We start from the raw sequence: 20,397 nt of genomic DNA on the forward strand, positions 1-20,397 counted from the left end.
AGTTGAAGGCCTGAGGTGCAATCCAGGTACTGATCTTTCTCCCACACACCTTCCTCCAGATCTCTGTGTAGCTCCCGCGTTGTTCTTGTCCACACCTGTAATAGCAAAATAAAAGGATGTATTGTTAATGCAGTGCTAAGGTTGCAAAACCAAATGCTCTAAAGCCTGGAAACTGGAGATCTAATCAGTTTCAACTTAATGGGTAAAAAGTAGCTTTATGTCCTCCAGTTTCTGAGCCTGTATAATCAACCTCTCATTCCCCTGATTTAAAAAAATATGTTTTCCCTCCCCCCTTGCTGTCTGAAAGACTCCTAGGAACAGGGGAAGTGGTGAAACTGACTAGACACAAATTGCTAACTACACAAAATAAAGACTTTGTTCCACTCATTTATTTCAGTGACAGCCATCGTAGGGTTTGCCTGAAATGATGGTGGGTTAAACATTTGAACAGAGGTTTGGTTTTTAAGATGATGCTGTCTCGTTAAGTCTTTTTCACAATGGTAATTCAGTCTCTCTCTCAGAGTCACTCAGCTGGTATCTTTCTCAGCCTTGCTCAATGTAATCTTTCAAGTAGTATTGTTTGTTTTCAATGCCTAACCTATAAGGACATGCTCTGCACACCTAGGATTTGCAGTGTGGCATAGGGTGTGTGCAGTGCGTTGTATAATTATACACAATTATATCTTGTTTTGGAGTTATAGGGCCAGACTTTTAAATGGTGACCTCCCTTTTTGTGCATGCAATTACTATATTAGGTGTAATTTAGGCCACTTAGATGTCTACGTCTCTGATAGCACCTGCTAATTGGGTACTGAGATGTCTGTCTTATGATCAAAATTGTTTGATTTGACTTCTTCCCTTTGGTCTTTTTCTTTATGGTTATTTGTTACTCTAGACAACTGTGGCCAGATTTCTTTTTTAAAGGGTCAGAGCATCTGCAGCTCCTAGTGACGTCAGTGGCAGCAGGCGTTGCTTAGCACTACAGCCAAACAGGCCGCTAGAGTTAACAACAGAAGCCTTTGTTAGTTTTAGAAATCCTAATAAGTATCTTTTCTGTAATAATTTGGTTATGCAAACAGTGTTACAAGTGGGAGATCCAGTTAAGACAAGGCTAAAATTCAGGCTTACCACAACTTAACATTATGCTACACACATTTGTATGTGGAGCATGGCAGAGTGAACACTGCATGTTTTTTCCTGCTGTTATAGTCTTTATAAATAAAAGAGCTGAGGGAGGAAAAGTGTTTCCCTACCTTTTTCTGGTGATATACTCTGTTCATAGGACAGTTCTCTGTCAAGTCAGTTTCACTGTTTCCTCTTCTTTCTAGTCAGTTTTCCCTATGTATGTGAAGTTACTAGGGCTCCATAAGGCGCTGCCCAGTTGGATCCCAGTGCTGGGTCAGGGCCATATGTTGTATCTGCCTCTGTGAGCCTGATTCTGCTCCCACTACAGTTCATGGCAAATGTGCTGCCAGTGTCTCCATTACCAAGTGACCTGGTGTAGTACAGAGAGCCTGGAGCATTGGGCCTGGTGCAAGATCTGAGGCCTGAACCAAAGGCTGTGAACCAAAGTCAGTTATAAATATAGGTACGTATATTTTTGCCTCAACAAATAATGCAAATGAGCTGTTGACCCATGGCGAGTTCCCGGCAGATCAGGGTCTACGTTGCCTGAGAAGCCCACCATGACTGAGCACTTTACTAGGAATCACACCAGTGGCCAAAAAACAAATGGGCTATAAAGCATAAACTCCTCCCCCATTCCACAAGGCAGTTCCTCCGGGTCAGGTTTGAAGCACAGTTGCAGGGTAGAGTGGAGGAACTTGCTCTGTTCCTTCTTATGCTGGATAGATACTACCTCCGCCAGGAGAAGGGGCAAGATGGGGTCAGCTGAAGAGCTAGATAAGGCAGAGCGAACAGAACCAGCAAGTGAAATCTGCTCATGGGCTTTTCAGTGGCTGTCTCCATGAGCTGACCATGATAATGATCCTGGGTTTGTTTTGTACATTTCACTCACTGCTGACTGCTCTTTTTTTCTAGAGTCCAGGAAAGTGGTGACTCTCCCCTTCCGATTGAAGAATGGTCCTGTTAAGGCAGTTTGGGCTGCTTCTCTGGAAGAACTACGTTTTGCAGGTACTCTCATACTGGGCTTTCTGTGCGGAGGAGAATAGGTGGTTGTGGATATGAGGCTAAGAGAAACATGGTCACTTCTCTAGACCCTCCTGGTATGTCTCCAAGTTCCAATGAGCCTTAGTCATGTGGGCAGGACAGCATCCAGAGGAGAATGGGTTCATTTTCTTCTGGATTTGTCTGAGTGTATGCGTGAGGAAGGTAGGGTTGTTTTAGTTTTGTCATGCCCCTTCCCCTGCATTTACCAATCCTTGTCAGTTTCAGGGCTGGCCTGTTGATTTTCTGGTTCTTTGTGGTGTGCTCAGAACACCCTCTGGGACAGGCCATCTAGCTGTCAGCTGGCCATCGAATTTGTTAGCTCTGCACGACTAAGTAGTAAGACCATGGCAGCTGGACACTGGCTTGTCTCTTTCATCCTATTGGTGCTGTGGATTTTACATTAGGTTCCAGCTGCTGAGATTCTGAGCAGGGAGCACTGTTTTAAATGCCTGATCTCTATGTTGCATTTATTTGAGGGTTGGGGGGAATTCCATAAATCTGGCATGCAGCCCACACCCAGCTGGGATCTGTTGCTCAGGGTGGCTGATTAATGTTCCGTCCTGTTTTGCTCCCCGAACGCAGCATGTGCTATGGGCAGAGCAGGGAACTCATCAGAAGCTGCTGACCAAATTCATCAGGGTGCGTGTGTGTTTTTTCTTGTGCTGCCCTTTGTGCAAGGGACACGCTCCCAACCCCTGTTCTCCACCCACCTCCCTCTCATTTAAACTCTCTGAAACACCTGCTGCTTGTGGGCATGGTGGAAGCAGGGCCAAGCGGAGAGCGGTGGGATTGGTTAAGGGAAGGGCTGGTCCCTTCAATGTCTCTAGCCGGATTGAAAGAGGCACTGGCTGGAGGAAGTGGCTAATCCAATGATCCTGTAGAAAGATTCATCTCACGAAAATTCTCGTCGGTTGCCCCTGCATCACCTCTTCAAACACAACATTCTGATTTTAAAAAAATCGAAGGGCCATAAGGCTCAACCTTGCCCACGGGGAGGCAGTAGATGGGTAGAATTTTAGCTGGTCAGAGTCCGGACATGCTGGTAACTTTGTCACTCTCTAAGACAGGGGTGTCAAACTCATTTGCTATGGTGGGCCAGATTTGAATTAAATGTACTTCAAGTAGGCCATACATACCATAAATCGAAATACTAGGCACAACCATTTTTATGTAGTAGTATATTTTATTTGCTAGATATCAGCCATATAAAAACTGCAGTAAATTCACTTCTACAACTACTACTCTTTTACGATTAAATGAAAGAATCGATCAATGATTAAGAATTATAGTACTGCGCGATGCCCCAGGACCACACTGTCCCTCTCCCGCCTTTTGGAGCGCTGTGCCTTGTGCATTAAGTGCTCCACGCGCTGCCGCCAGAGTACACAGACCTCGTGGCAGCACGTGACCTTGCAAGATCTCGCGGCGTTGTACTCTCTGGTGGCAGCGCGCGACGCTGTCAGAGAGTACAACGCCGCGAGATGTCGCAGCAGCACGCACTGCCACCATGGGCCAGACCAAAAAGGTTGGTGGGCCATATCTGGCCTGTGGGTTGGATGTTTGACACCCCTGCTCTAAGAATTGTTCTTCGCGCCATACCCTTCGCACTCATGCTGGGAGAGGCGTGAATGTGGTGCCTCTCCACTGGCCAGAAAGACCCTGCGGTGGCTGTTAAAAGAGGAAGAGAACCTCCTGCTTTCCACCCACCTGGCCTCCTCTGCTGGCTGCCTCTAGAGTAGGAATGGCTCCATGCCAGCTCAGCTCTGCCCCTCGTGGCTGCTTACTCCCCTGCCTCTTTGGAGCGAGGAGAGGCACTGACCAGCTGGTTGGGTTAGATCTGGCTCCCTTCAGGACGCCTGATCCAGCATGTCAGAGCCTCTCTCTTTCTTGATGGAGCCCCTCCTGTCAGCCCAGCTGTGTCTCTGGAAACTGGCCAGCAATGAGACATGCAAGCTCCTAATCGGACTGGCCATCCCCAGTGAGCAAAGGGTCAATGGGCCATCCCTCAGACAGCAGCTCAAACAGCACTGGGCTCCTTTGGCCTCTTGCTGATTTAGGGCCACTTTCCTGCTCCTCCCCTGACTCACCATTCAAACTTGCAGAGGCTCATTTATGCCAGCTCCCCTGCAATGCCTCTGGAGCATGGAGCCGGCCCTTGCCGTGGGTGGTGGGGCAGGAGGTGGAGGCGGAATCTGTAGCTTGTTTTTACTGTTAAAAGCATTACGTGTTTGAAGTGATCCCTAACCCACAGCGGGTCCTGGTCCGTGCAGAGGGCTCCAAGGCACTGCGGTGATGCAACTAATATCCTGTCCTGACTGCCGCAGCACATCCTGGGCATCACAGGGAGCCAGCAGCCTAGGACTTCGTTTTGAACTTGCTTCACTTCCCTTATCCATTGTCTGATGTTCTTTGTGCTGGGAGACTGCCTGCTCTGGTGGGCAGAGCATGGGCTGGGGCTGTACCTTTGTTCTTCAGAGGTTTCCTCAGACCGGGAGCACTGCACTCCAAGCAAACAACCTTGGGGGTGGGTCACTCTTTTAGGGCTCTTATAGGGCTGGGGATACGCCTCTCTGGATTTAGTTCCCCCTAATAGGAAGCTAGGCTTGGATCTACCAAAGGGCTGTTTTTCTCCCGGGCCTCCCGGTCAGGAAAAGATGCTCTGATTCAAGAAATAAAACTCGCAAGTGATTAACAGGGCAGTGACAACGGCTGTTCTGTATCTGGAGCTGGGTCCATGTGACTCGCGCCAAGACGAGACAGCCGTAGCTGAGACCCTGTTTGCTGCTCTGTGACCTCCTGAGCTACTGATTACAGAACTCGCTTGAGCACTAGCAAAGTCCAGCAGTGGCCAGTGTGTAGTGGTTCAGTTTACGGAGCCAGATGACGATTTTGGACATGGTCCAGGAGACAATTAGAGAGTTAATACAATGATGGGGCCCTGCAGACAGCCTGCTGCCAGGGGAATGTTGTTATAAAACCATCAGACGTTTACAACCCTCACTTTGAGCATGAAACGCTTCTTCCCCTGCCCCAGTCATGCAGGGCCAGGTCGTACTGGGCGTAACTCCAGGGACTACAGTCGGTTTACCCCAGAGTTGAATTTGGCCCATAAAATGTCAATCATTCCATTGATTCCCAAACCTGCGAGTACAGAAAACAACAGGCTGATCGCTGGTAAGTGCGTAAGTGAGGCAGCCACCGCTCAGATCTCTCCTTCCCAGCCCCAGGCAGATGCAGGGCAGCTTGTTCGCTCACCCAGGGGAATCGAAACATTGGCAGATGCGCTGGCAGTGGTTGCTGGGTGCCAAGGGCATCGGGCAGGATTGGCTGTGCTGCCAGCCCCTCAAACAGTATTTCCATGGATGCCGGGTGTCCAGGAGCCCATCCTGGCCAGGCACCCTGTTGCTCCTGGGATATGCTCTGGGCAGGTGGCCCCAGTAGGATACAGACAGCCGGACTGTCCCCCTCTCCTCATGTCCCCTACCTCGGGGCCCCTGAATTGCTCACAGGCCTCAGCCTCTTCCAGCCTTGGTGCCATCCACAGCATGCATGTCCTAGGCCCCTTGTGGGCAGGGAGGTTCTACCTTCCCTGGGGGTGCATGCACATCTGGAATAGGCCCCCCAGCCTTCCCTGCACAGCTGGGCAGCAGTGGCTGGAGCAGGGGACTCAAGTAGGGAGAGGAATTTGTACTTTATCAGCAGTAGTTTGAGGAAACAACAAACAAATTCATAACCAGGCAGGTCTTTCCATTGCCTTTCTTGCTAGGGGTGTGCCTCACAGTTGGAGAAGGAAGCATGGTCTTTAAGGCTCTGGAGCAGGATGCAGACCAGGTCTCAGTTCCCAGCTCTGCCACAGATTCCCTGTGTGACCTTGTCCAAGTCACTTAATCACTTGTCTTCCCCATCTGAAGAATGGGGTGATCTTTCCCCACCGCACAGGGTGGTTGTGAGAATAAGCTCAACTCATATTTGTGCGTTGGTGAAGGTACTATGGGGATGGCGGGTACGGAGGATAAGGTCTGGTGTAAGAACCAGAAAAGGCTGCCATGTTGCATTTGTTCGTGTTTGTTATAGGCCCAGAAGGAGTCGGTCATTGTAGGAAGAATTAAAAATCTAGGAATGGTGGAGGGAGGGAGAATATCAACACACACCCATGAAGAGCGTGTGACCCATCCGTGCCCAGGGCAGCCTCCTGAAAATGCCAGGTCAGGGCAGGCTGTAAATGGAGAGCAGATTCTCCCAGCACTGGTGGGTGGCACTGAAGCTCAGGATAGAAGGCAAAATGGTTTCTGTGGTTTGATTTTATATACCCTCTGTCTTTGGTCATGCGGAAATTTACAGGAGCTAAAATGGAGTCCAGAGTCACATGGGCCAATCCTGGTAACTCTTCAGGTATGCCTTTAGTTTCTTCTTGGGCCCTTTGCTTCTGTAAAGGTTTTGATGGGTCATTAAGCGGGTTATTGTCCTGCCGCCTCTCTGTCTGGGGTGTGTCTTATACAGCATAGTTTGAAACACAGGTGCATCAAATAGGTCCATAACTTCCATCACAGATATAACACATGAACATAAGTATTGTCATCTGACTTAGCACATTATAATCTTTCTAACAGTACCTGACATGGCACACCTCACATGAATTATTATGATTTTGACACACTGATGTTAACGAATATGACAAATGCCCCTCCTCCCCCAATCTAACCAGTGTGACATCCCCAACGCGAGACTGGTGTAGAAGGGAGCAATCGGAGCTTCTGATTCAGACGGCATGACAGAGCTAATCAAGGTTCATCTACGGTGCATCAATCGATCCTTTCAATAGGGATTATGAAATGCATCAGCATGAAACTTCTGACAATCCAACCAACTCCTGTTCTGCCCTTGGACGTAACTTGTGATCAATCCTAACGTGACTCGATGTGCTTGTGGGCCGAATTTGCTGCTCCCAACAATCAGTTACACAAATGGCACCCCAGGCTGGAGAGGATTTAACAGCTTGATGACTGCTCCCGGTGGTGTTCCAGGCTAGGGCTGGGTCACCTGAACAGGCTGAACAACAGGCTGAACAACAAATTGAGTCATGACACCTTACCTTCTTCTCGGGATCTCAAAGCATTTCACAACCCTTAATTAAGCCTCCCTTTGCCCCAGTGAAGAATGTAAATAATCCCTCGCTCTTCTGTAGCACTTCTCATCAGTAGATTTCAAAGCACTTTACAAAGGGGGAAAGAGGCAGAGGTAAGTGAAGTAATTTGTTCAAGGTCACCCAGCAACCCGGTGGCAGATTAGAACCCAGGTGTCGAGTCCCTGTGCTCTATCCCCTAGGCTGCACTCCCCTGAGACATTCTGCTAGTTTTATCAGTGTGCAGAGGGGGGCAAAGTGACTTGTGTGAAGTCCCATAGCAAGGAAGTGGCACGACTGGGAATAGAATCTGTGGGGTCCTGGTTCTCCCGTCTCGTTCTAACCACTGTAAGACTGGCACGACACAGTATAATGATGCTGTGTCCTGTCACCAGCTTCCTGCCCTTCCTCTCTCTCCCCTTCTGTATATCCTAAATGCTGCCGCCAAGATTCTGGTAACCCGGCCCCCTCAGATCATCTAATTCCTACCGTCTCTTCCTTCATCTCCTTCTCTGGGTTGGTCTGCACCAGAAAATGATTGACCCAGCTGCGTTGCTCGAGGTGTGAACAATCCACATCCCTGAGCACTGTAGTTGTCGACCTAAGTCCCTGTGTAGACAGCGCTAGCTACCGCTCCTTGGGAGGTGGATCTATTCCGGTGATGGACGAGCCCCTCCCGTTGCTGTCATAGGTATCCACGCTGAAGCGCTGCAGTGGCAGTAATGTTTTAAGTGTAGATGTAGCCTCAGATACCTTTACTCGCTTCCATTCTCCTTCATGTTCAAGATTCAGCACAGCTATTCCCTGTTCCTACTTGTACATCAACTCTTGTCTGCCTCCCCTGCTTCCTTGGATGTCTTTTCTAGCTGTTCCTCTACCCAGTCCCAACTTCACTTATCTTTTCCCACTGCTCCTTATGCTTAAAGTAGCTTCTCTATTAGGAGTCTGATCCCAAGCCCATTGAATGATTTTCATTGACTTCAACAGGCATGGGATAAAGGCCTTAATCAGGTGATGTGGTCTGGTGGGTTGAGCCTGGAACTGGGCCTGTGGGCCTGGAACGCTACATTTAATCCAGTTCTGCCACCGATTTACTGAGTGACCTTGGGCAAGTCACTTCATTTCGCCGTGCCTCAGTTTCCCCATCTGTAAAATAAGGACTGTGAGGCTGGTTGACAGGTCATGCTAGAATGTATTCAGGTCAATTCACGTGTTTAGAGCAAAACAATTGTAAATGTGTTAGTGTTTTTTTGGGTGTTTAAACTTCATAGAACTAATGGGATGTTACATGCATTGTTTTCACTTATCTGTTCCTATCACAATGCCACAGCAAACATTTACATAGTAAAACAGCGAGAGTTCTGTGACACCTTAAAGACTAATACATTTATTTGGGCATAAGCTTTCGTGGGCAGAAACTCACTTTGTCAGATGCATGAAGTGGAAACTTCAGTTTGGTAGGTGTATATACACATGCAAGGAAGGGTGAGTTACATCACAGTGAGGAGGGCGAGTGTTAACGAGGTTAATTCAGTCAGGGTGGATGAGGCCGTTTACAACAGTTGATGAGAAGGTTTGAATGTCAAAAGAGGGAACATTATTTTTTGTAGTGGGCTAGCCACTCCCAGTCTCTGTTCAGACTTAGTCTGATAGTGTCAAGTTTGCATATGAGTCTCTACGCAAAAGAATAAATGGACACAAATCAGGAATGGTAACATTCAAAAACCAGTAGAAGAGCACTTCAGTCTTCCTGAACACTCAGTAACGGACTTGAAAGTTGCCAGACTTCAACAAAAACACTTCAAAAACAAACTCCAGCGCAAAACTGCAGAGCTGGATCTGCTCAGTCGATCCAGACGTCAACGCAGTAAAACCACCACACATAGCGCTGCGTTGATGGGAATGTGGCTCCCATCGGCGCAGTGCAGTGAAGACGCCGCACAGAACGGAAGCACAGCAGTTGTCGGGAGTTACGCAAGCTACTCTGTGTAGCTTGCGTAACTCCCGTCACCTGCAGCTGAATCGCCCGGTAAGTGTAGGCCAGGTCCCAGTCGTGAGCCACTCCAGACAGCGGGACAAGGGGGATGATACTTTGCTACCAGCTGGGGATGGCTCTGTGGAGGGTAATGTTTGTATGGCCTTTTGGAAATCATAAAGCAATAGACACAGTAAAGTATTAACATTTGCAAATGGGGCATCCCATGGAGTCAGGGAAACATTGCGGCAGAATAACTTGGCTTGCTGTGTGTGGTGCTTAACACTTTGGGTATGACTGCACTTGAGGTTTTAATGCCAATTAACTTGTTAGTTATCATGTCTGCATAGTCTACAAGCTTCTATTCCAAGACCCAGCCTCAGGGTATGCCACAAACCTTTGTGGCCTGGGATGGGGGGTGTCTAGAATAGGACATTCTCATGTGTTAACTCGAGTTAAATGTCAGCTCAATTAACCCGAGCTTAAAACTCTACTGTAGACAAACCTCTGAGGCAGACACATTCTCCATGCAATATGGGGGGCATGCAACACCTATAGTGCTATATAAAAATGTTGTTGCATCTAGGGTTGGAATGGGTGACAGCTAATTGCCTTTAACCACTATAGATGTGGTGGGATTGTCTGTCCTGCTTGGAGCTGCGGTGGTGTTATACTATAAACTGTCCAGTATTTACATATGAAACCAAATGAGGTGACTTGGCAGATGTACCATCAGATTCCAGTGCTGCTGGGCATGTTCTGTGCTGGTCAGATTCCTGCTACCCTTGATGCCCTGCTGTATGCTGCAGCTATTCCACTTTGTGCTGTGAACCTGTCAGATCTCATCAGCTCCTCGGACTCGGTGCTTTGATGGGTGGCCTCCAGAGAATGGCTGAGATGTTGCAAGAAGTGGTGTTGGTGACTTTGTAGGAGGCTTTCCTTCCCCTGGCTCACCCACTTCCCACTAAAGACCACTTTGTGCTAGAGGAGAGGAATTAACCTTCCAGTGCTCTGACTTTATTCCAGCTCCACTTGTTCCATTCTTCTCCTTTTTCTATTTGACTGTAATATTGTTCTGCATTCCTGGCCCTAAGCTATTGGGTGTTGCTGCTGTGCACTGCACTGGTGAACAGCGGCTGTTCTTCACCCCAGTGGTGATCAATCACCAAGCCTCCCTTTCCCTCTTTACAAGAAGTTTAATTTGATGTCTGTGGCATGCCCAGAGATTCTCAAGGGGAAAGCACTGTATTTACTGTTTGATTCTTGCATGCAATTGTCCTTACCTTTAGGAAGGGTTATCTGTGCATAACAAAGAGGTGCAATAACCTCCTGACATGCATTCTTTGATTGCAGTGCATGCAACATACGTGGGAAATGCTGGTGCTGACTGAGAATGACTTAATAAAAGCAGAATGGAGTTTGGGAGGGTGGGGAACGACATGTCATGAGTTGTTAAGTCCTGACAGATGCAGGAGCACTCATCAAATCTTGCTAGCTGACAATGGCTAGGCTGCAAACTTGATTTATTCACTATTAACTCCCCATGTCCGTTTGGCTTATTTACCTTGTGCTTTGTGCCACAAAACCCAGATTACAAGATCTTGGAGGCAGGCCCTGTCTCTTCACTTTGCCTGTACAGCATCTAGTACAATGGGGTCTTGACTTGATCGGGGTCCCGCTGCCAATGCAATACAAATAATGATTACTACTTTTGCCTCTGGCTATGACTGCAGTGAAATGCAGTTGATGCACTGCGTAGCACTGGCGCGTGTGAACTGTAACTTCCTTTCCAGTGCTAATTTGATCCCCTTTCTGCCAGTCTAACCTGTTTTCCCTCATTTCTCCTGCAGAAGCGACAGATTTTGGTAACGGTCATAGAAATCTGTTTGCCGTTGCTGTTTGCCGCAATCCTCATTGCGCTTCGTCACCGAGTGCATTCCATCAGCCACCCCAACGCCACTATCTACCGCAGGCTGTCAGTGGATGAGCTGCCATGGTTTTTCCATCACCGGCAGCAGGCAAACCCCTGGGAGCTGGCTTACATCCCCTCCAACAGCACTGCCGTGAAGAGCATTGCCGAGGCTGTAGAAAAGGCTTTACACATCAATATCAAAGGTTAGAGTGGGTTGGAGGTTACTGGAGGGAGGGAAGGTCTTTTAAATGTATAAACTGGTTAGTCCTGCTTTGAGCAGGGAGTGGGACTAGATGACCTCCTGACGTCCCTTCCAACCCTCATCTTCTATGATTTTATGGTGTGTGGGCACATATTGTATATAAGCTTATTCAGGAAAGCACTTAAGCACGTTCTTTTTATTGACTAAGTGCTTTGCTGAAGAGAGATGAGATTATGGAAGTGCTTGTAAAGCTAAGCATGTGCATAAGTGCTTTGCTGAACTGGGATCTATGGGCAGAATGTTCTACCTATCATGAATTAAGCATCAAAAGGGAATGAAAATTTCTTTAGGTTAATCATTTCTAGGGTCCAGAGTTCAAAATCTGGTTCAGGCCCCAGGTGCAAATGATGTTGCTAGTTTCATTTTAAGAAAAAAAGCTGAGGCGTCTGCTATTGAAGTTAAAGTAGTCCACTTAAAAATCAGACTTCTGTCTGGAAACGTTTTGCCTACTGTTAAAGTAGTACCTGAGATTCTCAAACAGAATGAAATTAGAAAAATTAGCAATCTCCTTTATGTTGCTTATTTATTTCATGCATTTGACAGCACTTTGTCTAAACAGTTTCACTGGTTTCCCTCTCTAATAGGTAGAACTAGTTGAAAAATTTCTGTTACAAATGCGATTCAACTAAATGGAAATGGTTTGCAGGAACATTTCAGTTTTGCCAAAATTTTCGATAGGAAATTATGGAAAAGCTTCATTTCGACTCCTGTGTTTTGTTGTGATATATAAAGTCTAAACAAAATGTTCTGACCTTATTGCAATATTTTTTGTGGTCATTTTGAATGTTTCTGAAATTAAATATTTTGGAAGTTTGATTTCATGGTAGATTTTGACTTTTCATTCCAATTTGGAAAACAAGCGGATGTTGGAATTTCCTACGGGATGGAAATTCCCTTTTCCATCGGCTCTCATGATCTGTGTTGTCCTATGGTTAGCATGGGTCTTTCACACAGCACTAGAAAGAAAAAGCTTTAAAAATAGGACAGTGGAGGGTCAGGGGACTTGAGGCTGGATCCAGAAATTGCTTTTTAACTCACTTTTCATATTGCTTAGGCTTCCAAGTTGGCAGCATCTCTTTAATGACAGAAACACGATGGGAGCAGGACCTGATCTTCCACCTTCAGCCAACATTTGCTATGTTCTGTCTTTGAGTTAGTTTAATGCCAGTAAAAGGTGCCAGGTGCCACCTTGGAGAGTGAAGTTCTCTGGGTAGCTACACACTAGCTACAGCTGGGCAGCAGCAATTCAAGATTCCCCACTCGTGTGCCTGAGCCTTGTTGGAAGTACCCCCTCTAGCCCTAGAAGATCTGTCCCAAAAGCATTGTCACGTGATGGCTTTGGCAAGCTGGTCTAGGGAGAGTCATGTAATTGTTGGCTGCAAAAGGCAGGGCTGAGCTGGTTTAACTCTTTGGGGGAAACTCATACAGGCCTTGCCTCTGCGGAGTCCAAGTCTGGCTGTGCTTTCACATGCATGAACCAAACTCTCCCATTGTTTGTTCTTTAAGTACTGTGTCAGGGGAGAGCTTCCTCTGTTGTGACAGGAGAAGAACATAACCCCTTGGTACCAGGCGCTGGCACTTCCAGCATGGGTGGGGACTGGGCATCATGCAGGGAGTTGCCTTCAAGAGGGAGACAGAGTCAAAGCAGAGCTCTGATAAAGTCCTGCCAACTGCTGCTCGGTGCCGCCCACCACATGCTCGCCAGGCAGCCTGTCAGGACTGAACCCAAGAGTCCTTGGTTTGGAACCATCCCAACGCTCCCCCTCGCAGCCACGTGACCCACTCTCTCGATCGGGCGACTCACTATGTGGATTTCCTTCCTCTGCAGCTCAAGGTTTCCCCTCGGAGAGAGAGTTTGAGGACTATGTGAAATTTGATAACCGCTCGGGTGATGTGCTGGCCGCCCTCGTTTTCAAACACTGCTTCAATCAGAGCAAAGACCCCTTGCCACTCCAGGTAAGCGGATCTACAGGCCAGAACCTTTCAGAAGTGGCTGTCCTCCCTGTCACAAAGGCCAGCGTCACTGGGCACTGTATGGTGATCCCCCACAGCTGCCCAAGGTGACGCAAGAGGGAGGACATCCCACTTATGATGATATTGTGCCAAAAGCGGCTCTCTCCTCAGTGTGGGGCTAGTTCCAGAAACCATGGTTACAAAGAAGCTACCCATTGGTAGCTGAAGGACCTGGGGGTTACAGTGGACAAGAAGCTGGATCTGAGTCAGCAGTGTGCCCTGGTTGCCAAGAAGGCTTAATAGCATATTGGGCTGCATTAGTAGGAGCATTGGCAGCAGATTGAGGGAAGCGATTATTTCCCTCTATTCGGTACTGGTGAGGCCACATCGGGAGTAGTGTGTCTAGTTTTGGGCCCCACACTACAGAAAAGATGTGGATAAATTGGAGAGAGTCCAGCGGAGGGCAACAAAAATGATTAGGGGATTGGAGCACAAGACTTATGAGGAGAGGCTGAGGGAACTGGGCTTGGTTAGTCTGCAGAAGAGAAGAGTGAGGGGGGGATTTGATAGCAGCCTTTAACTACCTGAAAGGGGGTTCCAGAGAAGATGGAGCTAGGCTATTCTCAGTGGTGGCAGATGACAGAACAAGGAACAATGATCTCAAGTTGCAGTAGGGGAGGTCTAGGTTGGATATTAGGAAAAAGTTTTTCCTAGGAGAGTGGTGAAGCACTGGAATGGGTTACCTAGGGAGGTGGTGCAGTCTCCATCCTTAGAAGATTTTAAGGCGCAGCTTGACAAAGCTCTGGCTGGGATGATTTAGTCGGGGTTGGTCCTGCTTTGAGCAAGGGGTTGGACTAGATGACCTCCTGAGGTCCCTTCCAACCCTCATCTTCTAGAAGTCTATGATTCTAAAGACGCTCATAAGCACAGCGGTTCCTAGTGCCTCAGTGGTAAAGGATGGTACCTAGGTTGAAGGTGTTTGTATAAGAAAAGACTAGCAGGATCTTATTTAGGGGGACAAGACAATATGCCATGTTTATTGTACTATCAAAAAGCAGTCACATTAACACACACATTCATAAAGTTCGGCAAGCTGGTGTGATATAATTACCAGTCCTTTTATGCATTGCTTGAGCCAGCCTAGTGGCCAAGTAGGCTGGGCACAAGGAGGGAGCCAGGCCTCTGTTAGTCGCGAATCCGATGCTCCAAGGTGACAATTGCAGAATGAGACCCAAAGTTTCCATGTTTTTACCCATCTTTTATACTTGCTGGCTTTCATATAAGTCTATGGGCCTTGCTGTGTCCTGCTGTCTCTAGGTTCAGTATAGTTGTTAATCACCAGCAAATTGAAAACGTGACTATTCTCTTATTTCTGTACTTTATTTGTTCCCAGTGTGGATCCTTCTGTACTTTAGGGTGGTTAATTTGCACTTTAGGGTCGTTGATAGGTATTCTTCGGGGTTAGGATGGCAGTCGGTGTCTTTACGCCCCTTTCTGTTGTTAAAGCAGTTTAGGTTGGTGTCTTTTTATGCCCTGCACATGCATTCCTCACTCTCACAAAGGGAATTTATCAAGATATTTTTAGGTTCAATAGTACAAGTTTCAGGAAAGAGCTCACTTCAAGAAACTAAGACGATGGAGTCCACTTACACCACACTAAACAGTACTATATCATTATCATAACAGTAAAGGAAAAATTTCTCTCTACCTCTGTCTCACTTATACAATAGAACAAGGAGTCTACATCTGATTTGTTTGCAGAGCTCCTGGGGAAGACTCACAAAGGGGCCATAAAAGTACCTAGAGACCTATATAAAAGACAGCACCTTCCCTGGCCCAGCACCCCAAATGCAGGGTAGGGGTGATGGTGTCCCTTCACCTGTGCAGGCCAGAGACAGGACCCCCCAATGGTGCTTTGTGGTGTTCTGAGACACCTCCCTTTTCTTCTCAAACGGATGGTCTCTCTCATGCTGTGATTCTCCACTGCTTCCTCCACAATCCCCCTGGTTTTTTTTCCTGACCCCAACACCCGTCTCATTCTGTTGCCTTGTAGGTTAATTACCAGCTGCGCTTCAAATACAGCCCTAGGAATGCACCCCGGAGCGAGCAGACCGGCCTGAACCCCAACCTTGACCGTGACTGGCACACCAGCTACCTGTTCCCACTCTTCCAGTTACCGGGCCCACGAGAAGCCAAGTTCGCTGATGGGGGAACACCAGGTGAGCAGGATCTCACAGAGATTCATCGATTCCAAAGCCAGGAGGGACCATTGTGAACATCTAGGCTGATGTCCTGTATGACATACGTTTCTACACCGTTCAGCTAGAGGTGTAAGAGGGAAGGTCCTCTTCCGGATCAGTAACTAGTTAAAAGTTAGGAAACAAAGGGGAGGAATAAATGGTCAGTTTTCAGAATGGAGAGAGATACATAGTGGTGTCCCCAGGGATCTATAATGGGACCAGTGCTGTTCGACATATTCATAAATTATCTGGAAAAAGGATGAGGTGGCAAAATTTGTAGATGATACTAAACTACTCAAGATAGTTAAGTCCAAAGCAGACTGTGAAGAGTTACAAAGGGATCACACAAAACTGGGTGACTGAGCAACAAAACAGCAGATGAAATTCAGTGTTGGTAAATGCAAAGTAATGCACAATGGAAAACATAATCCCAATTATACATACAATGATGGGGTCTAAATGAGCTGTTACCACTCAAGAAAGAGATCTTCGAGTCGTGGATAGTTCTCTGAAAACATCCACTCAGTGTGCAGCGGCAGTCAAAAAAGTTAACAGAATGTTAGGGTAGATAAGACAGAAAATATCGTATTGCCTGTTTATAAATCCATGGTACGTCCACATCTTGAATACTGTGTGCAGATCTGGTCACCCCATTTCAAAAAAGATGTATTGGAATTGGAAAAGGTGCAGAAAAGGGCAACTAAAATGATTACAGGTATGGAACAGCTTCCATATGAGGAGATATTAATAAGACTGACTTTTCAGCTTGGAAAAGAGATGACTAAGGGGGGATATGATAGAGGTCTATAAAATCATGACTGGTGTGTAAAAAGTAAATAAGGAAGTGTTCTTTACTCCTCATAACACACAAACTAGGGGTCACCAAATGAAATTAATAGGCAGAAGGTTTAAAAGAAAGTATTTCTTCACACAATGAAGAGTCAACTTGTGGAATTCCTTGCCAGAGGATGTTGTGAAAGCCAAGATTATCATGGGGTTCAAAAGAGAGCTAGATAAGTTCATGGAGGATCGGTGCATCATTGGCTATTAGCCAGGATAGGCTGGGATTGCTGTGTGCCAGAGGCTGGGAATGGCTGACAGGATGATCACTCAATAATTGCCCTGTTCTATTCATTCCCTCTGAAGCACCTGGCATTGGCCACTGTCAGCAGACAGGACCCTGGCCTACATGTACCGTTGCCCTGACCCAGCCTGGCGTCTTTATGTTCTTGTAGTAGCAAAACACAAAAGCTTTCCAGTATCTCCCTTGTGGGCTGGCTCTCTGGACGCAGAGGCATGTTGGGAGCTGTAATGAAATGCTGCTCACGAGAGCTGGCATCTTGAGGCCAGCGTGGAAGCTGATTTTCTGAGCCATCCTTCCCCTACTAAAATACCTGGACAGGCTGAGTCGGGCACTTCCGTCCTCAAGGCTTCTGTCCATCCAGGTGGGGCAGAAGATGTGGGTGTAATTCCCTACAGATCCCCTCAGTGGCATTTCTGACTGCGTGTGTGCATGCGTGCGTGTGTGTGTGTGTGTGTGTGTTCACCCAGTTTTACGCTGACAACAGACTAGCAGTTTGTTCATTATTTCACCGCTGGGAAGAGGCTGCAGTGAGCTCCTCCACACCCATCGGCTTTACCTCCTCTGACGTATCCTGCTACCTAAGGAGGCAGGGTTCTCCAGCATGGCTCCAGGGAGCATCAATTAGCCCCTCTGCTGACTGGTTCCACCTCCGTCCCCTTTTATTTCCATTGGGCAATGGCAGAAAGGGAGTGTGGTGTATCTCTACCTGTTTGCTGCCTTCGTCTGGCAGAGCCTATCTAAGGCACTTGTGTTTCCCATCACTGGAGTAGCTGAGCACCTTGCAATCCTTAACATATTTTTCCTCGCCATGCCCCTGTGAGGCAAGGCAGTGCTGTGATCCCCATTTATTACAGATGGGGAACGGCGGCATGGAGAGGTTTAGTGGCATTCAGGGTCATGCAGAGTGTGGAAATAAACCTGGGTCTCCTGAGTCCCTGGCTAGTGGCCTGATTATTGGGCCATCTGTCCTCTCTAAGGTCAATAGAAAACCTTTAAGATCTGAAGGAGTAAGATCTCAGAAAACTAGCTCTTGTGGTTCGGGGGAACCGTAAGCTGTGAGGGAGCCATATGCTGCACCTCTCTAAGTGTACCGCATTAGAAGGTCTGTCACCTGAGACTCCAATTCAACTCCGTCACACTCCGAGCTAGTGTTACCCCACTCTGTCTTACTGGGGTGAGTGCATTGTCGTGCGGTGAAATCAAAAGGCAACCAATATAAAACTGAGCAGAGGAACTGTTCCTTTAAAACAGTTAAATTAACCCTTGGAACTCCTTGCCACAAGACTGATTATAGCGGCTATGTGAACTAGTGGTAGGGCACTAGATTGGGATCTAGGAGATGGGTTCTGACCTACGGGGTGACCTGGCTCCTGTTACTTCATCTGATTGTGCCTCTTTTCCTCCCACCACTTGTCTGTTAGATAATCAGTTCTTCAGTGCGAGTTTATTTCTTTTATTTCTTTATTTCTCTGTGTGTACAGTGTGAAGTGCAATAGGTCCCAGATCTCAGCTGGGGCCCAACATAATGCAAGTAACGAGAAAATAAAAAGAACCAAGGCTAAGAACTTAGTAGGGTTTAAAACAGGTTGGACTTTTGTATGAATAATAAAGGAGATAAACTGCCAGGCTTCAGAACATTAACCAAGCACTAACTGAAAGGGTTCAGAAGACCTGTTCCCTATGGAGCAGGTATTCCGTAGTTCTCCATTGCAGGGGCTCTAGCACCCTCCTCAGAGGTGTATTGCTTTGGCCCTTGTGGAGATGGGAAACTGGACTAGATGGAGCATGGGTCTGGTCAGGTATGGCAACGTTAAATATAGAATAAACTAGTAACCTTGAATTATGGGGATTGAATTCCATGGGGTTGCGGTGATACAAACCGAGAGAGTGAATGTCTCCAGAACCCCTTGATTGAATATGAGCTCCAAAACTCCAGCTGTGCTGTGTATTTTGTTGGCTATGACTGCACACACTTGATTCAATTAACAGCACAGCAGGATAAAAATTGGTTATCAAGTTATTCTGTATTTCATGAACAGCTTTAAAAGGAAGTCATGTACATTGACATGATTACGGCTCAGAGCCCTGTACGCATGGCCATGCAGTCAGCTCTGCTGTGGGACCATTGGCTAGCAGTCGGCACGTAGGACTGGAAATAGAGTGTAGAATGCAGAAGTCCCAGCTCTAACACTGACTCACTGTATGACCTTAGCTAAGTCATAATGCTTCTTTACCTCAGTTTCCCCAAATCACGATCTACATTACTGTAATGTCTAGAAGCTTCAAGTGAGATTAAGCTCCATGGAGCTGAACAGCGCACAAATGTATAAGGTCATCCTCGTCCTAAACAGCTCCCAATCTAAATAGACAAGACAGACAAAGGGAGGGAGAAAGGAAAGATTGTTTTCCCTATCTTATCCATGGGGAATTGAGGCAGAGAGAGTCAGCGTCACAGACCATCTGTGGCTGAGCTCGGAACTGCACCCAGATCTGTGGAGTCCCAGCCCTGTGCCCTAGTCCCACTATTATCCCTCCTCTCTCATAGTACATCCTTGGCGCACACCCGCTGGGAGCCGGAGCAAGTTGGGTGCTGGCATCACGGCCTCTTGGTGAAAGGCTTTTGGGCAGGGATGCTGCCATGTAGTGCAATAGCTGAAACCTATGGATGGGTTTCAAGGAACAGCCCCAATAAAACACGGGTCCTCCTGCAGGGCACTGTACACACTGTTACACATGGATCATGAGGGTGACCATTCTAGGGGCTCCTCTTATGCAGCTTCTCCTCCTCCTGCTCCCCCCAAAGACCCTGTGAAGACTCCACCTTTCCCTAGTGTATGCAGCTCAAAACACATGCCTTGCCATGAACACATTGTCTATAAACCTGCTGAGAGTGTAAGCTCTTTGGGGCAGGAACCGTGTCTTTGTTCTGTTTGTACAGCATCTAGCGCCATGGGGTCCTGGTCCATGATGAGTCCCTAGTTATTTACAAATAATACAGTGCACACCCATTTGCCAGTAGGAAGCATTCACTTATTGGGGCAGCCGGCTGCTCTGTTCCTGCAGTGCCTCTCACTCTGCCAGCCTGTGCTTTCTCCCTCAGGTTACATCCGGGAAGGGTTCCTGGCAGTGCAGCACGCTGTGGACAGAGCCATCATGCAGTACCATGCCAACGCCTCTTCCGCCAGCCTGCTGGAGGGGGTCACCGTGGCCGTCCGGCGCTTCCCCTACCCACCATACGTCAACGACCTCTTCCTCCTTGCCATCCAGAACCAGCTGCCCCTGCTGCTCATGCTGAGCTTCACCTACACTTCGCTCAACATCGTCCGCGCCGTGGTGCACGAGAAGGAGAAGAAGCTGAAGGTAAATGGGAGGCGGGTGGCCTGGGCAATGGTGGCTTCCTGGCAGGCTGACCTGCCATTGTAGCAGTGACACCATGAGTACTCTAGTCTGGGGGAAGATCAGGACACCTTCTTCCAAGACAGGATGGCGCTTAGGGGGGCACCGGATGTTCCCGTGTGGTGAGAGGAGCGCATAGGGAAGGTGAACTGGGCGACGTAGCTCTGCTCGCATGGCCAGCCTGCACAGTGGCCTGGTTCTTCCTCTTGGAGGAAGTTGCTTATGTCTGGGCCCAGCTGTGAGGTGGTGCAGTGAGGCAAACGCAAGGAGAAATTAGGCTTTCC

General features: G+C 47.7%; 1 protein-coding gene across 2 annotated transcripts in view; it reads left to right on the plus strand.

The window, feature by feature from the left end:
• Nucleotides 1-20,397, plus strand: part of ABCA3 (ATP binding cassette subfamily A member 3) — a 77,275-nt gene that overhangs the window by 16,810 nt on the left and 40,068 nt on the right. For both annotated transcript variants that reach the window (XR_010917305.1, XM_067534066.1), the window contains exons 2-6: nucleotides 2,041-2,133; nucleotides 11,117-11,381; nucleotides 13,269-13,396; nucleotides 15,447-15,612; nucleotides 19,818-20,077. Coding sequence is in view for 1 of the 2 variants with exons in the window: in XM_067534066.1 (XP_067390167.1) it covers nucleotides 2,080-2,133; nucleotides 11,117-11,381; nucleotides 13,269-13,396; nucleotides 15,447-15,612; nucleotides 19,818-20,077 (873 nt within the window). In the remaining variant the exon portion in view is untranslated. The remainder of the gene's footprint in view (nucleotides 1-2,040; nucleotides 2,134-11,116; nucleotides 11,382-13,268; nucleotides 13,397-15,446; nucleotides 15,613-19,817; nucleotides 20,078-20,397) is intronic.

Source organism: Emydura macquarii, unplaced genomic scaffold (assembly GCF_026122565.2).
Source record: "Emydura macquarii macquarii isolate MOO-44397 ecotype Brisbane River unplaced genomic scaffold, CSIRO-AGI_Emac_v2 contig_3374, whole genome shotgun sequence".
Taxonomy (NCBI): domain Eukaryota; kingdom Metazoa; phylum Chordata; order Testudines; family Chelidae; genus Emydura; species Emydura macquarii.